General features: G+C 55.2%; 1 protein-coding gene across 2 annotated transcripts; it reads left to right on the forward strand.

Annotated features, from left to right (window-relative positions):
• Positions 1-1190: 1190 nt before the first annotated feature.
• COPZ2 (COPI coat complex subunit zeta 2) lies at positions 1191-10681 on the forward strand. 2 transcript variants are annotated; one of them, XM_027568533.1, is made up of 10 exons: positions 1191-1318; positions 2134-2208; positions 3775-3856; positions 4375-4466; positions 4916-4971; positions 5625-5702; positions 7697-7748; positions 8365-8403; positions 9034-9152; positions 10339-10681. In XM_027568533.1, exons 1-9 carry the CDS (start codon positions 1208-1210, stop codon positions 9103-9105), a joined length of 657 nt encoding a protein of 218 aa, XP_027424334.1. In that variant the 5' UTR covers positions 1191-1207; the 3' UTR covers positions 9106-9152; positions 10339-10681. The 2 variants fall into 2 exon arrangements, with proteins under 2 accessions (XP_027424334.1, XP_027424335.1); XM_027568534.1 differs by lacking the exon at positions 9034-9152 and having other exon boundaries at positions 10339-10677.
• The last annotated feature ends 5330 nt before the right edge of the window (positions 10682-16011 follow it).

Genomic DNA, 16011 nt, shown 5'->3' on the forward strand with positions numbered 1-16011 from the left:
CAATGTAAGAAATAAGTAGGGAGCTGAGACGGAGAATGTGACAGGAGAGACCTATCGAGTTAGGTCCCGTGGGTTAGGTTCCCTTTGGTGATGAAGTTGACCCTCGAAGAGCGAGAAGACCTTCGTCAGCAGAGGAAGAGCCCACTCAGGAATCATCTGGATGAGAGAGTGTGTGGTACACAGCAGAACAGGCCTTGAGGAGGAGAAGGGAGAAGCCATGTTGAGCCCGAAATCGGCTCCCCTCCCCCATTCAACTACGGTCTTTATTAGCTGTACCATCCTGAGAGGGTCACACAAACGGAGTCTCCCCACCCCTTAAAATGTGGGTGATGGTACCTATCTCACAGGTGTGGGTTATATTAGCTAATGGCTGTAAGTGTTTAAATGTAAAACATACGCATGGTGTTGTTATGGGCAAATGGGTAAGGACACTTAACTTTGTACCTTCGGAATGTGAATTTTCCACTGGCCTTGAGAAGTCTCCTGAAGTGAAAGTTTGAACTCGACCATTCTCCAACCAAAGAAACCAAAGCACGGCAACGCCTGATGCCTGTCTGTGTCTTGGGAGATTCTGGGGAGGTGTCTCTGGGCCATGGCTCCCTTGCTGAGGAGTGGGAGAAACTTTTCTGCATAGAGGATTCTCCCCAGAACTGTTCTTGTCTGCTCTCACTCCCAGAACCTGTTCCGAGACCCGAGGGATGACGAGAGATATTTTGTCCCCGAGGAATCGAACACAGGAGTCAAGAGACAAAACTGGGCTTGGCGTGTGTTTCCTGCTGGCCCCAGGACCGGCTGCGGACCCTGCAGCAAACCAAATGCACGGGCCAGGGCGGGAGGCGGCAGGGGAAAAGCAGGGCCGGTCCCGGAGCAGCGCGAGGATTCGGTGAGCTCTGGACTCGGTGGAACCGAGAGCCGCGGAGGAGGAGAGAGGGGAAGGAGCAGCGGGGGAAGGGGAGCTGGGCTGCGGGGCGCAGGGCGGGGTGGGCGGGAAGGGAGAGCGGGGAGGGCGAGAGGCAGGAAGGGGCCACGGGGAGAAGGGAAGACACGCAGAGCGGGGCAGATGGGGAGGGCGCGAGGCCTGTGGCCGCGGGGACAGCACGGGCCGCGGCGTCCGGGGGGCGGCCCAGCCGGCGGGGCGGGCTGAGGCGGGCCGTGCGGGCGGAGGCGGGGCGGCGGGCGGTGCTGTCAGCGCGGGGCGGCGGGCGGAATGCAGCGGCCGGAGGCCTGGCCACGTCCGCACCCGGGGGAGGGGGCCGCAGCGGCCCAGGCCGGGGGCCCGGCGCCGCCCGCTCGAGCCGGGGAGCCGGCGGGGCTGCGGGTACGGAGCGGGCGGGCGCCGGGGTCCCGGGCGGCGGGAGCCGGGCTGGGGGGGGCGAGTGGGGAAGAGGGGGGGACCGCCAACTCACGGCTCGCGCGCCCGCGCCCGGGAATTTGGGGCCCCCGCCGACCGCCCGGGGAGGGGGCCCGGGGCCAGGGCAGGGGAGAAAAAGTTCTCCGGGCGCCGACCCGCGAGGAAGCCGGGCTCGAGTGCGCGTGGGACTGAAGTTCTGGATCATTTCGGAGCGGTGATGGGCACGGCTCTAGGCGGGGGGGGGGGGGGGGGGGGGGGTAGGGGCGGTGGACCGAGGTTCCGCTGGGAGGGGTGAGGAGTGGCGGGGCCGCCCGGGACTCGAGCTTCCACGGTGTGGGGGGTGTGGGCTGACGTGTGGGGCTTCTGGAGCCCCCCTCCCCGGGCCAGGGGGCTGGGGGCGCGCTGAGAGCGCGGGTCCAGCCTCGGCCCAGGGTCCGCTGGAAGGAGGAGGCTCGGCGCCGCTGTCCCCCCGGCCCAGGTTCTGTGATACACTCCGACTCGGGCTCTGGAGCAGTCAGTGCATGACAGAACTTGGGCCCGGACGGACCTTCTGCACCCAATGGGCACAGCGCCCACCCGGGGCCTGCAGTGGAACATCTGGCGGGGAGTGGAGCAGGCGCCCGAGTTGGCCCGTGAAGCACAGGGGTGGGCCAGAACCAGCTGTGGACCTTTGGGGTGGCTGGACCCTGAGGATGGCCTCCTGGGGCCAGCAGAGGCCATAGAGCCGATGGCAGGGTGTCTGCCTTGAGTCAGGAGTCAACGGAGCTCTCCCCTGGTGTCAGTTGCAGGAACCTTCCCTCTACACCATCAAGGCTGTTTTCATCCTAGATAATGACGGACACCGCCTCCTGGCCAAGGTAACCTCCCACCCTCACTGGAAGGCCCCTGAGGACACTGTGCTACAGCCCCAAGACCAGAAGTCCCCACCCAGCTGACTCTCCTGTCTCAGGAGAGACCCCACTGTGGGCTCAGTGACTCAGAGCAACTCAGCTTAGACCCCCTCCAAAGGTCATTTTGTCCATCTGCCTGCCTTGTCAGACTGCTGGCCCTGGGCGGGGGCAGTGTGGTACCTCTGTTTCTGCTCCTATTCCCCGAAGTGTCTTCTCACCATTCTTTCCAGTGGTCAGCGGGACCTTGGGCACAGAAGGACCTCCTGAGAGGTCAGGGGAGTGTTGAGTCTGGGACCCAGGAGCCTTAGTCCCCATATTCTATATAAGCAACCTCCACTTTTCTTCTACAGTTTGGGAAACACTCAGGATTTAGTCTGAGGAGTCTGAGAATTTAGAACCAGACAAGATCTTAGAGACTATTTGATCCCGCTCTCTCCTTCCACAAATGAAGAAAATGTGGTCTAGAGAAGCTAGCTGAGTTGCCCAAGGTCACAAGTGTTACTATCAGAACACAGATCTGAACTAAGGTATTTTGACTCAGGAGGGTGGTTTTCATTGCACCAACTGTTCAGTTGTCTGGTGTCTATCCCACATGGCCTGGGTAAACCAAACTAGAATAATCCGAAAAGAAATGTCTATCATCGACACAATTAACTACATACAGTAAGACTATGGCATCTAAACTATGAAATGCATTCTAGATGTGTTTATTTGGGACTGAAACTTTTTGTCTTCCTGATATTCAAATGAGCTTGCTCACCACAGCAGTGGCCAGCAGGGAGGCTACTAATTTGCCTGCAGATGGGGTACTAAGTGGCAAAATCCACATCCAGAAAATTGAAAGCTGAGCCGATCACACACTGCTCCAGCAGATGATCAGCCATGCCCAAGGCTCCAGGGCCTCCTCCCACCAGGACCCATCCATGTTCAGTTTAAGACACTGAGTCACAGAAAGAGGCTCACCCAGCCAGACAAAAAAGCATCCATCTAGTTATGCGGTGTGCGCCAGAAACTTTCCCTTTGATATGTAGTCTTCATCACCACAACCCTGTCTGAAGTCGGACCATCCTTGGTTCTGCCCCTTACAACTGCGAGATATCGGGGAAGTTACCTGACTTCTTCACACCTCCGCATCCCCCTCAATATAATGGGGATAACAAAGTAGCTGCTGTGATTGTCATCGTTGTGATAAGGGACCCCCCCCCCCCAGCTCTGCATTCTTTCCTGTGGACTCAGGTTCCTGTAGCAACAGGGTGACCCACTGACCACCCCAGTCCTTAGCACACTGAACATCTGCCAAATGTACAAAAGCCTCCAGGAAATCAGGCAAGGACTCCAAAAGCAGGGCTTAAAATTCCTCGACTTTTTATGACTTCCTTTGCTTAAAATGTGTAGTTATGGGGAGACAGTGAGCACACAGGCCTAAAGGGCTACAAACAGGGGATGGGGGCTCTGCTTGGCCAGCACCTCCCATCCAGGGAGGAGCCAGGCCCTGTGGAAAAGCTATCACCCCTCTCCTTACCTTTCTCATAGTATTATGATGAGACATTCCCCTCCTTGAAGGAGCAGATGGCCTTCGAGAAAAATGTCTTCAACAAGACCAGCCGGACTGACAGTAAGTGGCCGCCTCTTCCTTGCCCGAAGCTCTCCGATGCACACGGCCAGCCTCTCAATCCGGACACATCTATCCCTGTCGGCCATACATACCCACAGGCCATCCCCTTTCCTTCTTCCTCTCCCTCCCAGCTGTTCTCCTCTCCCTTCCTCTGGGGGACCTTCACTCCCAATCCCTCTCTAACCCCCCCCACTCCACCCCCCAACACACCCAGACCTCTCTCTCAGCAGAAGAGGCCAACGGCATTGTGTGTCCCCCACCAGCCTGGGGCTGGAACAAGGCATTGCACATGGTGGGAGGGGGACCGAAGGACACCCTGCACTGGATTTGTTGACTTCTCAGAATGAGACAGTCACCAGACATAGAGTGAGTAGCCTAATGGGGGTGTGCCTGGTGCTAGTCTTTTCAAGGGTTCCTTGGAAAGTGAAGAAGGAAAAAGGGGGAGAGAAGCAGAGCTGGAGATCGGGAGGAGGGGCCCAGCAGAGGTGGCCAGACCTGAAAGCCCCCTCCATTTCTAGGTGAGATTGCATTTTTCGGGGGCATGACAATCATCTACAAGAGCAGCATTGACCTCTTCCTGTATGTGGTGGGCTCCTCCCACGAGAATGAGGTGAATTCAGGAGGTTGGGGTGACAAAGAGGGTCTGTCCGTAGCTTGGATTCTGGGGTAGAAGCTGGGTTCTGAAGGCTTATCATTGGTACTCCTCCTTCTAGGCTCTTGGGGCTGGGGAGCACCCAGAATGAGTCTTTTTGGGATGGGACATATCCATGATGCCTCTTAGGTTCCCCAGGAACCAGAAATGAAGTCCCGGGCAGGGAGCGTTGGTTTCTTCCTTAAATATCACCAGGGAAGGATGCACTTAGGGTCCCACAGTAGGGCACCCCAGTACTTCTCAGCCCATGCATCGGGAGGCACCCTGGGGTCAAGCTGCAGTCAGTCTCCAGCCCTGTCCTCTCTGAAAAGGGACAACTGCCCACACAGGTAGGCTCTGAATGCTCCCGTTGGCCTCTCAACCTCAAGCTCTCTTGTTTTCCTCCTCCCTGATGCACCCACCCTCAGCTGATGCTCATGTCTGTTCTCACCTGCCTGTTTGAGTCCCTGAGCCATGTGTTAAGGTGAGTGAGGTCCTCTGCCCTCCAAGGCCCTCACCCCCCAGGCCTTGATACATCGCAGAGGCAGGACCCTTCCTCTGCATTCCCCACGAAGTCCCCAAAAGACTAACACTGGAGCCAGAGCACCCTCCTCCAAGGCCCCTGCCCTTTACTGGACCACCGTGGTGTTACCCAGAGCAGAGCCACATCAGGTTATGGCCAGAAAATGAGGTCCAGAGAAGCAAGGTGATTTGCCTGGGGTTACAGTCTGTTTATATCAGAACAGAGACTCAAACTCAGGTTTTTTGACTTGAAGCTCGGGATGCTTTCACTGCACCCCCATTCAGTTACCTGGTATCTGTCCCAGGGAACATAGCCTGGGTAAACCAAACCAGGATAATCCAAAAATAAATATCTGCGGCTGAGACACCTAGCTATGAAATGCATTAGGGGTAACTTGGTGGGTGCAATGTCAATGCCCTGAGTGTGGGAGGTTGGGCAAAGGGGGGCCTAAGCTCAGGAATCCCTCGCATAGGCGCTGCCCTCTCTGCCCTTGACATTCTCCTTCTCTGTGCTTGGGGTGGGGGAATGGGTGGAGAGAGAGGGTCTGCCTCACCTAGGCAGAAACCCAGCTCCTCCTGGCCATGGAGAGGTCCAGGAGCTGTGTCTGTCTTCAGGAAGAATGTGGAGAAACGCTGGTTGCTGGAGAACATGGATGGAGCCTTCTTGGTACTGGACGAGATCGTGGATGGCGGGTGAGGAGTGGGTGGAAAGAAGAGGGGCGGCTCCGGGACACTCACAGTGGGAGGTGCCTTTGAGGGTCATCAGCTCTAGATGGTACCAAGCACATTGTTGGCTCTCTGGCCAACTCCTCCCTCCCTTCCCCCACACGGCTCATGAGGATGGAGGTTGATTTCAGCGTTAGACAAAGTCAGGCAAACAAGGAAACAATCACGGGTCGAACGATGGCCAACTGTTGAACAGGCAGGGTTTGGGGGCATGGTTTGATCTCCAGTGCCCAGGAGAAAGGGGCAGGACAGGCCCCTGCCTCTCCTTGGGAGATCCCCATTCAGCTCCCTACTGCCTCCACACCCCCGCTCTTAGAGCGCCATCCCAGCCTAGGTCAGCTAGATATGACCTTTCCTTATCTTTCCTCATCTTCCAATGGGGATAAGGGGACTACCTCGGCCGGTGTGGGGATTAAATGAGGTGAGGCAGGTGAAGCTCACGCCTCTCGCCTCTCATCCAATGAACATCACCACCTCCTGCTGTGCTCCGATAGTCCTGGGAAGCTGGGAGCCCTTCCCGGAAGGGTTGGGTAGTGAATTTCCATCTCGGATGATACTGAGGGAGAAAAAGAACTCTGGCTCTGGGGCAAAGGATAAGAGAAAGACTTGCCTCTTTCATAACAACCAGTTTATAGACAGGAAACAGAGGCTCACAGATTCAAGTGACCCGACCAAGGTCCTGAGGCTAGGGAGCAGCAGGGCCAAGATCAAACGCCATGTGCGTGGTTCCAGAGATTGTGCTCTTTCCACGACAGTGGACACTCTGGGAGGGGGGCACGGCGCACTCCTTCCCTCCCTCTCCCCTCCCACGCCTGTTGCGGCAAGGCCTTGTGCTAACTGCCTGAACCCCAAAGTGAGTGGGGTAAGACCAGCCTTGGTAGGACCTGAAGTGTATACAATTTTGTGGAACCTCTTTAAGGAACACACACACACACACACACACACACACACACACACACACACACACACAAACACACATACAGTATTATAAATACAAAATGAAAGCCTTGGAAGAAGTGTGCAAAGGAGGATGTAAGCTTTGTATACATCCAGGCCTGTACCCCCAGAAGGCCCAGTCTCTGCCCCCTCAGGAGCTCAGTATCCCTCTAAGGAAAACTGGGGCAGTGTCAGTTGAGACAGTGCCTGGACGGGAGCCTTGGCTTGGGATACTCCTGTCTTTATGGATGAAAGGATCTCTGGTGAAGGGGTGCCGGGTGCCCCAGTGATGGGGCCTGGAAGAGGCTATCAAGAAATATCTGTTCACTCCCCTGGGACTGGCATGAAAGAAAAACTCAGCTTCTGCCCTAGAGGAGCTTCATGGGGTGAAGAGCATTCAGTCAATCCCACCCCCCCCGCCTCTGTCCCACCCGCAGTGACCAGGCCTCACACCCGCAGCCCTGCACATACCCACAAAAGCTCCCCTGCACCCCTACTGCATGGTGAAGGACTGGCCGCTAGCCAAGAGAAGCCCTGGTACTTGGGTCTATCGAAAGGGAAGACAGATCCTGATTTTAAGTGTTCTGTTTCCCTCCTGTACGGCATGACCCCGTGGCACAGAATCCTAGTGAGACAGGATGGGGTCCCCAGAGGCCCTCCCTTCCTTCACTGCATCTGAATTCATCCTTAGATCCAGAACGTGAAGTGCACTTTCAAGAGCTCAAAGTTTTTCAGTCTCTGCTTTTGACACTCTGATCATTCTAGACTGGACTGCTCTCACCCCATTTCACAGCTTTTGACCAGGGACAACTAAGTGTGTGACCATCAGGTTTGAATCATAGAGGAATCAAAGCTGGGGCATCCATAGGGAGGGAGAGTCCTGGCTGAGGAATATCAGCGGGAAGGTACCCTGGAGGGGGCACTTGCAGGATATGGTAAGAGAGGGAAGGGGCCTGGCAGGGAGAGGCAGCAGAGGGGAGAGTCATGTCATTGATTTTCCTCCTGGTTTCTCTCTCATCTTGTAGCGTGATTCTGGAGAGCGACCCTCAGCAAGTGATCCAGAAAGTGAATTTTAGGGTAAGAGTCGTCCTGCGTGTCCCTGACTCCCATTTCTCCCGGGCCGCCCTTCCCACCCTCCCCGCCTCCTGTCCTCCTGGTGTAGGCGATGCCAAGGCCAGGAGACTAGGAACCCATGCTCCTCTAGCAGAAGCAGGTCCTGAGTCGATGCACTTGCAGGGGTGGCAGTGAATAAAAGAAATCTCTTGCCCTCTGCCCCCTGTAGAATTACCAAGTACCTCACCATCCTCCCCAGTGGGAAGTACAGAGTGGGGAAAGAAAGAAATTCTCCAAGAGACACCAGGCGGCTGCCTTGGCCTTGAGTTTGGAGAGTGGGGGTACAGAGAGACCCTCCCTGCCTAGTTTAGCTTCTCGTGTCTGGATGAAACCTTTTCTCCCCATCTTTATTCCCCTTCATGCCTTTGCTGCCCATGTACCCATCCATAGGTGGGCCCCAGGGGCCTGGTTCTGAGTGGCAAGCTGCAGGGCTCCCACTCACCGGTGATACGGGTGCACTCTGGGTCCCCCCAGCACTGCATCACCTCCCCCCGCCCTCCAAAGCCCCCTTCGTTCACCTCGCTTTCCTCACCCAATCCCTCCCCTGGCCTGACCGCCCTGTGATACTGCTTCCCTGCAGGCCGATGACAGCAGCCTGACTGAACAGAGTGTGGCCCAGGTAGGCCCCCTGTGTCTGTCTGCCCCTGGAAGTGGGCTAGAGGGAGGAGAGCAGAGCCTCCCAAGGGGAGCTAAGGGGGCCGTCGAGGCTGAGAAGTCACGGGTGCAGGAGGGAAGGGATGGGGCAGTGACAGGCCATCTCCTGGAGAGTCATGGTGCAGAGCTGGGTATTCATAAGTGATGCGCACCTGCCTCACCAGCAGCCTTCCTCATCGCCTGGCTTGGAGTAGTTGGATCGAAACCCCAGGGTGAGCTACCACTCTGGAGATGACTGGGGTCCCTTGTCCCCCAAAGCATTCTGGGGCCTGAGGCCCCTGATGCTCCCCCAAACCCAGAAAGGATACCAAATAGGAGTTTTTCTCTACCCTTTCACGCCATGCTGTTTAGGATTCCTGCTGGAGTGTTAAGGGACCCCCTAACCGTCTCCACTCACCACTTGTCCCCTTGCCCCTGAATGACCTGGCTGTGGAAAAGTCCATCCTCACCTGCATGGTCCTATCTGGGATGCATGTGCGGCTGGGGGGGTGGGGGGCGGGTAGGTTCCTGGATCTGAGGCCTGACTGGTTCCGTAGCTGTGCAAACTTCCTGCTTGTCAGGCCCACTGCTTGACCTCCGTTCTGTCTGCCCACAGGTCTCTCTGCCCAGACTAATCCTGCTTTTACGGAGCTTCCTGCCTCAGTGCACTAACCACCTCCTACTGTGACAGCTAAGGCAGGGGATGGACCCAAGCCATCCCGCGTGGAGCCCCAGGTGTGGTGCCCACTTCCTTTACTGCCCTTGCTGCGCACCCTGTGTCTTTCTCCTCCCAGTTCCCCAGGCCTCCTCATACCTTGCTGGGATGAAGGCAGCCACATGGCAGTTTTCAGGTCAGAAAGAGGTTGGAGAGCAATGAGCAGAGCAGTTAGGAACACAGGTGCTGGTGCGAGTCATCCCAGGGTGTCTTTTCCACCCTACGGCCTGCAAGCTGTGTGACCTACAGCAAGTTACTCAACCTCTCTGGGCCTTACATGATCACAGGACACTGCTCACAGCGTTACTAGGAGAATTAGGAGAGCTAATGCAGGGAAGGCTTTTAGCCCAGCTCCTATTTTTTCCAAAGGGGGAAAAAATGAAGACATAGCACTTTAATGGAATTCTTGAGGAAGAACCAAGGAAGTTGTAGTTAGTGAACTGGAGATAAGTGAGGGGAAGGTTAGTTTCTGGCTGGGAAAAGCAGGAGAAACCCAGGGCCGGGCTGCCCCGAGGGAGGAGGGAGACTGGGCAGGAGGAAGAGACATACAGCGTAGGATGGGACTTCTTCGGAGGGGAATGAAGCTTGATGGCGGGAGAGGGGATCTGAAAGACAGACCTGGGGTCCCCACCCTGTCGGCATTGTGTGTGCCCAGTTGTATGGATTTGTCTAAGTCCCGGACCGAGGCTGTTTCCGCAGCAGGATGTGAGAATGAATGCATCTGAATGCAGGTGTCCCGTGGCAGCACCGGGCCAGCCCCCCCTTGGCCCCCTTTGCCACATCAGCAGCGACCTGGGGTGGGGTGTTGAGGACACACTGGCAGCCCAGGCCAGAGCTAGGGGGCTGCCGAGGTGTCTGGGCACAGGAAGTGACTGGCCTGGGCCTAGTCTCTGCCCAGACGTGGCACTCTGGGCGGGCGCTCGAATGGCACGGCCTAGGGGAGACCGGGCCGGCTGCCACACCCCTGGCTGCAGCCGCGGGAACTGTGCAGGCTCGGGCCTGAGCTGGGAGCCGGCTGCAGCCAGTTTGGACTGCCTGGCCCCACTCAAGCCAAGCACGGATGAGCTGCTGCCACCTAGTGACGGAGGATTGCGGGGACACTTAGAGAAAGCGGGCTTGTAGACCTCCCCCTCACTACCGTGGTAAGGCACTTGATATCCATCCCCCCCCCAATTCTTTCTCTCAACCTTATTCCCTCTCCTCCAGGTTCTTCAGTCTGCCAAGGAACAAATTAAATGGTCGTTACTGAAATGAAGGCTGTGCATTCAGGGTTCCCTGCCCCCAGAGCATTTCCCCAATTCTGGCAAAAGCTTAAAGACCCCAGGGAACAGGAGAGACCCCTTTGTATCCCTAAGCCCTCCCAGAACTGACCCCTGAGGTATCTGGCCAGGGACTCTGAGATGCAAAGATTTGGCTTCAGCACTGACTCACCCCTTCTCACTGCCCTGGCCTGCCCCTTGGGCCATGAGAACCAGCTGAGCTGCCTTAACTCAGACCTTAGGCATCCCTGGCCCCAGAACCCTAATAAACCTGCTTTGTCTCCTGCCAATGGTCTCCTTCTCTCGTGGCCTGAGAAGTGTGTATAAGTTCTGATGAGGGCTCCTTCACTGTCTGCGGTTCATTTTCAGGATGCCCAGGACCGAGGTGTCCAGGACTATCCCTGAGGTCTTTTGATGGGGGAGGGGGTCAAGAGAAAGGGGACGATTTATCATCGTGAGGGGGTGTGCTACTGATACCACGGGGCCCCGTATGTGATGGGAAGGGCTAGGTATGATTGTGTGTGGCACTGTAAAAAAGTAATAATGGGTGAAATGGCGCACATTCGGGGAAAAGGAGACAAAAGATGGTACTCCTAAGTGGCGCAGACCTCCGGGAAAAGATGGTACACATATGGTGACCCTGTTGGGGATTCTTTGAGTCACTTTTTCCATTCCCAGCTTCCAAAAGGGAAGGGCGTAAGGCTTCCTCTAGACAAACTGAGGAACAGCACGCCCGTTTTTCTTGGCATGTCCGGTGCCGCGGAATTCCTCTGCTAACAGACATCCTGGGCACTAGAGCTTGCGAGCTTGCCATGGCTGGGCCCGATGCTGGCCGCGAGGAAGCACTGGCCAGCCCCAACCGTGCATGTGTGTCCAGAACACCCAGTGCGTTCCAGAGGGTGTGAGTGAAGAGTGGAGGTCCTCAGGGTGAGGAGAGAAAGGCAGGGGATGCCAGGGGCAAACGGGAAGGATGGAGTGACTTCCTAGGCGACGTAACTCCCCTTCTTTCTCCCTGTCCCAGAACTTCCTGTTTCTCCCTTTCTTTCTCTGACGCGTCCCTGCGTCCCTGTACATAAGTCCCCTAGAGTGTGTAACGGTCCGTCCCGGAACAGCTCGTTTCCCTCGATACCTTTCTGACGGCAGCCGCGGGTCCACGCTCCGCCCTGGCCCCGCCCCGGCCCTGCCCCTCGCTGGCACATTTCACCGCGGGGAGCCACGCCCCAGGACCGCATCCGCGATCCTACAGCACCACCTGGAGGGAAAGATGGGAAACGCGCTCCCTGCTCCGCTGACTAACTCCGCCTCCAGGGCGGGACCAAGCCCTGCTCCTAAGATCTTCCCAGGTCTCCAATACCGACAACAGGGCGTTGCCCTAGCAACCAGCACGCTTGACCCGCCCTGCGAGTTCCGCACCAGCGTGGGCACACGAATTTCTGCCAGCCACTACAGTAGGAGAGCAGCGAGCCTTGGATGTTAATGGAGGCTGTCCCTGCGGGTTATCACGTCCTACATTATAAAACTCTCTAAGATTGGATATTTGTAATGGGTATGACTACTTCTGTAATTAGAGAAAATGATAAAGATATAGTTATGTAAACAAATACATTGTAAGCACTGTGTACATGACCCATTCCAGTAAATAATGCAAAAAGGCAACTCCGAAAGGGAGAAAAGAATATGCAATTAACTGCTGTAGAGTTCGGGGGGCCAGTGTAGCGACGGGAAATGAGAAGTTCTCCAGGAATACTTTGGCAAACATGCGGCCTCATCCGGTGCCCGGCTCCATCCACTGCCTCTAAACGACCGCAAGGTCGGAAGGGGCAAATTCGCTTCCTAGCAACCCGGTTGCGCCTGCTGAGGCCCGGCAATTCCAGTTATGCAGGGACTGGAATGGGAGGGCCCCGGCGCTACTCACAAACTGGTTCACTGAATTCCTGTGGACCAAGCGATGCTATTCCCATTTTACCGAGGTTGCACACCGAGGCTCTGAAAGTTAAACTGTGTGCCAGCAGTTTCTGCAAAGCCTCCTGGGGGAGGACTGCTGGAGAGAGGTGGCTTTTCTGCGCCCCCTGACCTAGGGCCACGCAGGGACTATACTGGGCTCAGAGGAATGAGCGGAGGGGGCATAGTAACGCAGAGAGGCGACAAGAAAGGTGTCTTCGCCCGCCGTGGCTAAAGGACTACGGGGAAGGGGATTGCAGGAGAGTAGCCGACCCAGGCCCGCAGCGAGGGGAGGGCGGCGCAGAGAGGGCAGTGGAAACCGAAGAGTGGGGGCGCTGCTTCTTCCCGGGGATCCCAAGTTTGCTGGCCCGGCTCTCGGCAGGCCGAGGCGGAGACTCCGCTGCGCCCCCGGGCCGCTCAGCGCCCGCAGCCCCGCGGCGCCGCCAGAATGGCGGGCCTGGCCCTCTGCCTAGAGCTCTGCCCGTTGGCACCGGCTTCCCGCAGACGGCCTCATTAGCGCGGCCCCAGGCCGGAGCCGGCGAGCGCAGAGCGGAGCGCGCAGCACCCCGCAGGCGGGGCCGCCGTCTGCCCGGGATCTGGTTTCGGGAAGGGCAGTCGGCGGTTTCGGGGGCGGGGTGCGGGGAGCGGCCGCCGAGGCCTTGCCTTTCCCGTCTATTCTCATCCCCAGGGGCCCTCCCCGTCTTTCTACATTCTCCTCCTCCTCGCCCTCGTGGGCGACCCAGCGAGTCTCGAGTATACATAGACAGGGGGACTTCAGGGCGCCTGTTTTTCTCCTGCAGAATGGGCACCAGGGCAAGTCAGAAACCGAGACCCCAGGTGCTTGGGTCCAGGCAGAGGGCGCACGCAGAAGCACTGGCCCCGGGACTCTGCTTGCAGGAGGGACGCTAGCCACACCTAGACCGGGCTAGGCCCTCGGACCCCCTTTATACCACTCAGAGGGGGTCGCTCCCTTTCGCGCCCCGCGCGCCCGGCGCGCCCCCTGCTTTCCGGCCATTGGCCGGCAGGAAAGCAGAGCTGGTCGGATTGGCTTGCGTCCAGACAGAGATGGATGGCTCCCCACTGGCTGGACCGCTGCCGGCCGAGGTTGTCTTTGCCGGGAGGCAGTTTGGCCGAGGTTGTCTTTGCCGGGAGGCAGTTTAGCTAAGGCGGAGCCAGCCAGACCTGAGGATGCGGCGGGGAGATGAGCTGGAGCCCAACCTAAGCTCAAATTTTCTGTGCCCTAAATCTACCTTTGAAACTCTACAGAGGAAAAAAAAAATCTTACCTCTGAATTCCCAATAAATAAGTACCTTTTAACTCCAGAACCTGATGTAGACAAAGTTGGAAATTTTACCCAAAGCAGGTTTGGCACAACCCTACAGGTCTCCCTTTTCCCTCTAAACCAGGTCTCAATCATATAACAATATTCGTGAATTACACTCATTCATTCATTCAAGTATTTGAGTGTTTGCCATGAGCCAGGAACTAAGGAAAGTAGAGAGACACTTATTTGCAAGTGATTGACTCCAGACTTGGCAGTGGGGTAGGGGTGGAGGGCTGAAAGGAGAAAATGGTTTTGGGAGATATTTCAAGGTTGAAGTACATTGTAAAATCAAATGATCTTCTTCTTCTTCTTCTTCTTCTTCTTCTTCTTCTTCTTCTTCTTCTTCTTCTTCTTCTTCTTCTTCTAATGTGGGCTCCATGCCCAGTGTGGAGCCCAACGTGGAGCTTGAACTCATAACCCTGAGATCAAGACCTGAGCTGAAATCAAAAGTTGGGGGCTTAACTGACTGAACCACCCAGGCACCCCTAAAGCCCAACAATGTTCTATATCTTGATCTGAGCGGTGGCAAAAATTCAAAGATTACACTTAAGATGTGTGTACTTTCCTGTAGGTAAGTCACACTTCATTTAAAAAGAAAAAGAAATGAATCGAATGGCTGCCAAATTTTACTCTATCGTCCACATTTGTATGATCCTCATCTCTGCCAACTAAAACTGGAAAACATCTTCGATGAGGATCCAAAGAAATGAGAGCCATTGTGAAGCTCACGTAGATTTTACCCAGCACAGGTATATGAGTGCCATCCCCCAGAGTGGACCCTTTGGTAAGAAAAGCAGTATTGATAAATAATAATAATGCTAGTAAAATTCACTTTCGTTTGGAGTGAATTCTTTCAACAGACATTTACTAACTGTCTGTTCTGAGCCAGTCACCTTGCTGAGGGTGGTGGGAGCATTTAAGATGAATTAGAAGACACAGTTCCTGATCTGACTGGGAACAAACTCACATAGGCCGAAATAATAAATATTGACATTGGAGATGGTGTGTCACATACTATATGAAAGAAAGAAGGGAGCGATGGTATTAGCATAGCAAAAGGCAGAGTCTCTGTTCAAGGAAGCGAAGGTGGGCAAATGTAGCTGGAATGGGAGATGAGTGCTTCTGTGGGGAGGCTGGGGTGTGTTGAGACAGGCGGCTTCTCCCAAGGCAGGTTGCTCTTGGATGGGGGTGAATGTTGAATGCCATGCTGAGGAATAACAGCCATGTACTGAGTTTACTACTCTGTACATCTTAGAAACGTAACTGTCCTCAAAACAACCTAACAAAGTAGATGTTGTTAACCTTGCTTTTACAATTGAGGGGACCTGAGGGTTTGGATCATTTGCCTCATGGCACAGAGGTGAGATTTAACTCATGCTGATCTGATTCTATGGCCTGTTGCCATTCGCCCCAACCACAGAGCTAAGGAGCTTGGCCTCTATTCTGAAGGCAATAGGGAGCCACCGGAGATGTTCAAGCAGTTAAGTGGTATCAACTCTGTATTTTGAGCAAGGAACTCTGCCAGCAATGCAGAATATGGATTGAAGAGGGGAAGAAGAACTTGGGGTCAATGTATGACCCACAAAAGACAATCGCTTTCATTACAACTGCTCATCCTCTCTCTAAGATTGTGCCACCCAGCCTGATTGAGGATCGTGTCACCAAATAACCTGCAAAACTCAAGTTCCATTTAGCGTTTGAGTTGGTGCTTTTGATTCAATTCAGGTAATTCCAGGCAATCATTCCAAAAGAAGGCTTCCAAAGGGACCACTTTGTTAGGGACAATGACTTGGATATTAGGTCCTAAAAAAAGTAATAAATTTACATGGTAGCTTATATATTTGGTACCCTCTCATCACCCTCACCTACCCCATCTGAAAACACGCATACACACACACACACACACACACACACACACACACAATGAAAGAAAGAGTAGTCAGAGCAATCTGATCTCATTTGACCAGACCCACAACTCTTTATCTAGACACTTGATTTTTTTTTAAGATTTTATTTCTTTATTTGTCAGAGAGAGAGAGAGAGAGAGCACAAGTAGGGGGTGTGTCAGGCAGAGGGAGAAGCAGGCTCCCTGCTGATGTGGGACTTGATCCCAGGACCCTGGGATCAGGGCCTGAGCTGCAGGCAGACGCTTAACCAACTGAGCCACCCAGGCATCCCTAGAAACCTGATTTTTAAGGCATTGAAAATAAATATCTTATCCTCCTGACTGCAATGAATCCTCATTCAGGAGAACTTAAGTATGGAAGAAAACTCTGAAGGTCATGGAGGCCATGCCCCTACCCCCAGGCAACAGCTTAGTGACTGACAGGGGTTCCCGAGGTGGGTATGTTGGGG

This window comes from Zalophus californianus, chromosome 16 (genome assembly GCF_009762305.2).
Source record: "Zalophus californianus isolate mZalCal1 chromosome 16, mZalCal1.pri.v2, whole genome shotgun sequence".
Classification (NCBI taxonomy): Eukaryota; Metazoa; Chordata; class Mammalia; order Carnivora; family Otariidae; genus Zalophus; species Zalophus californianus.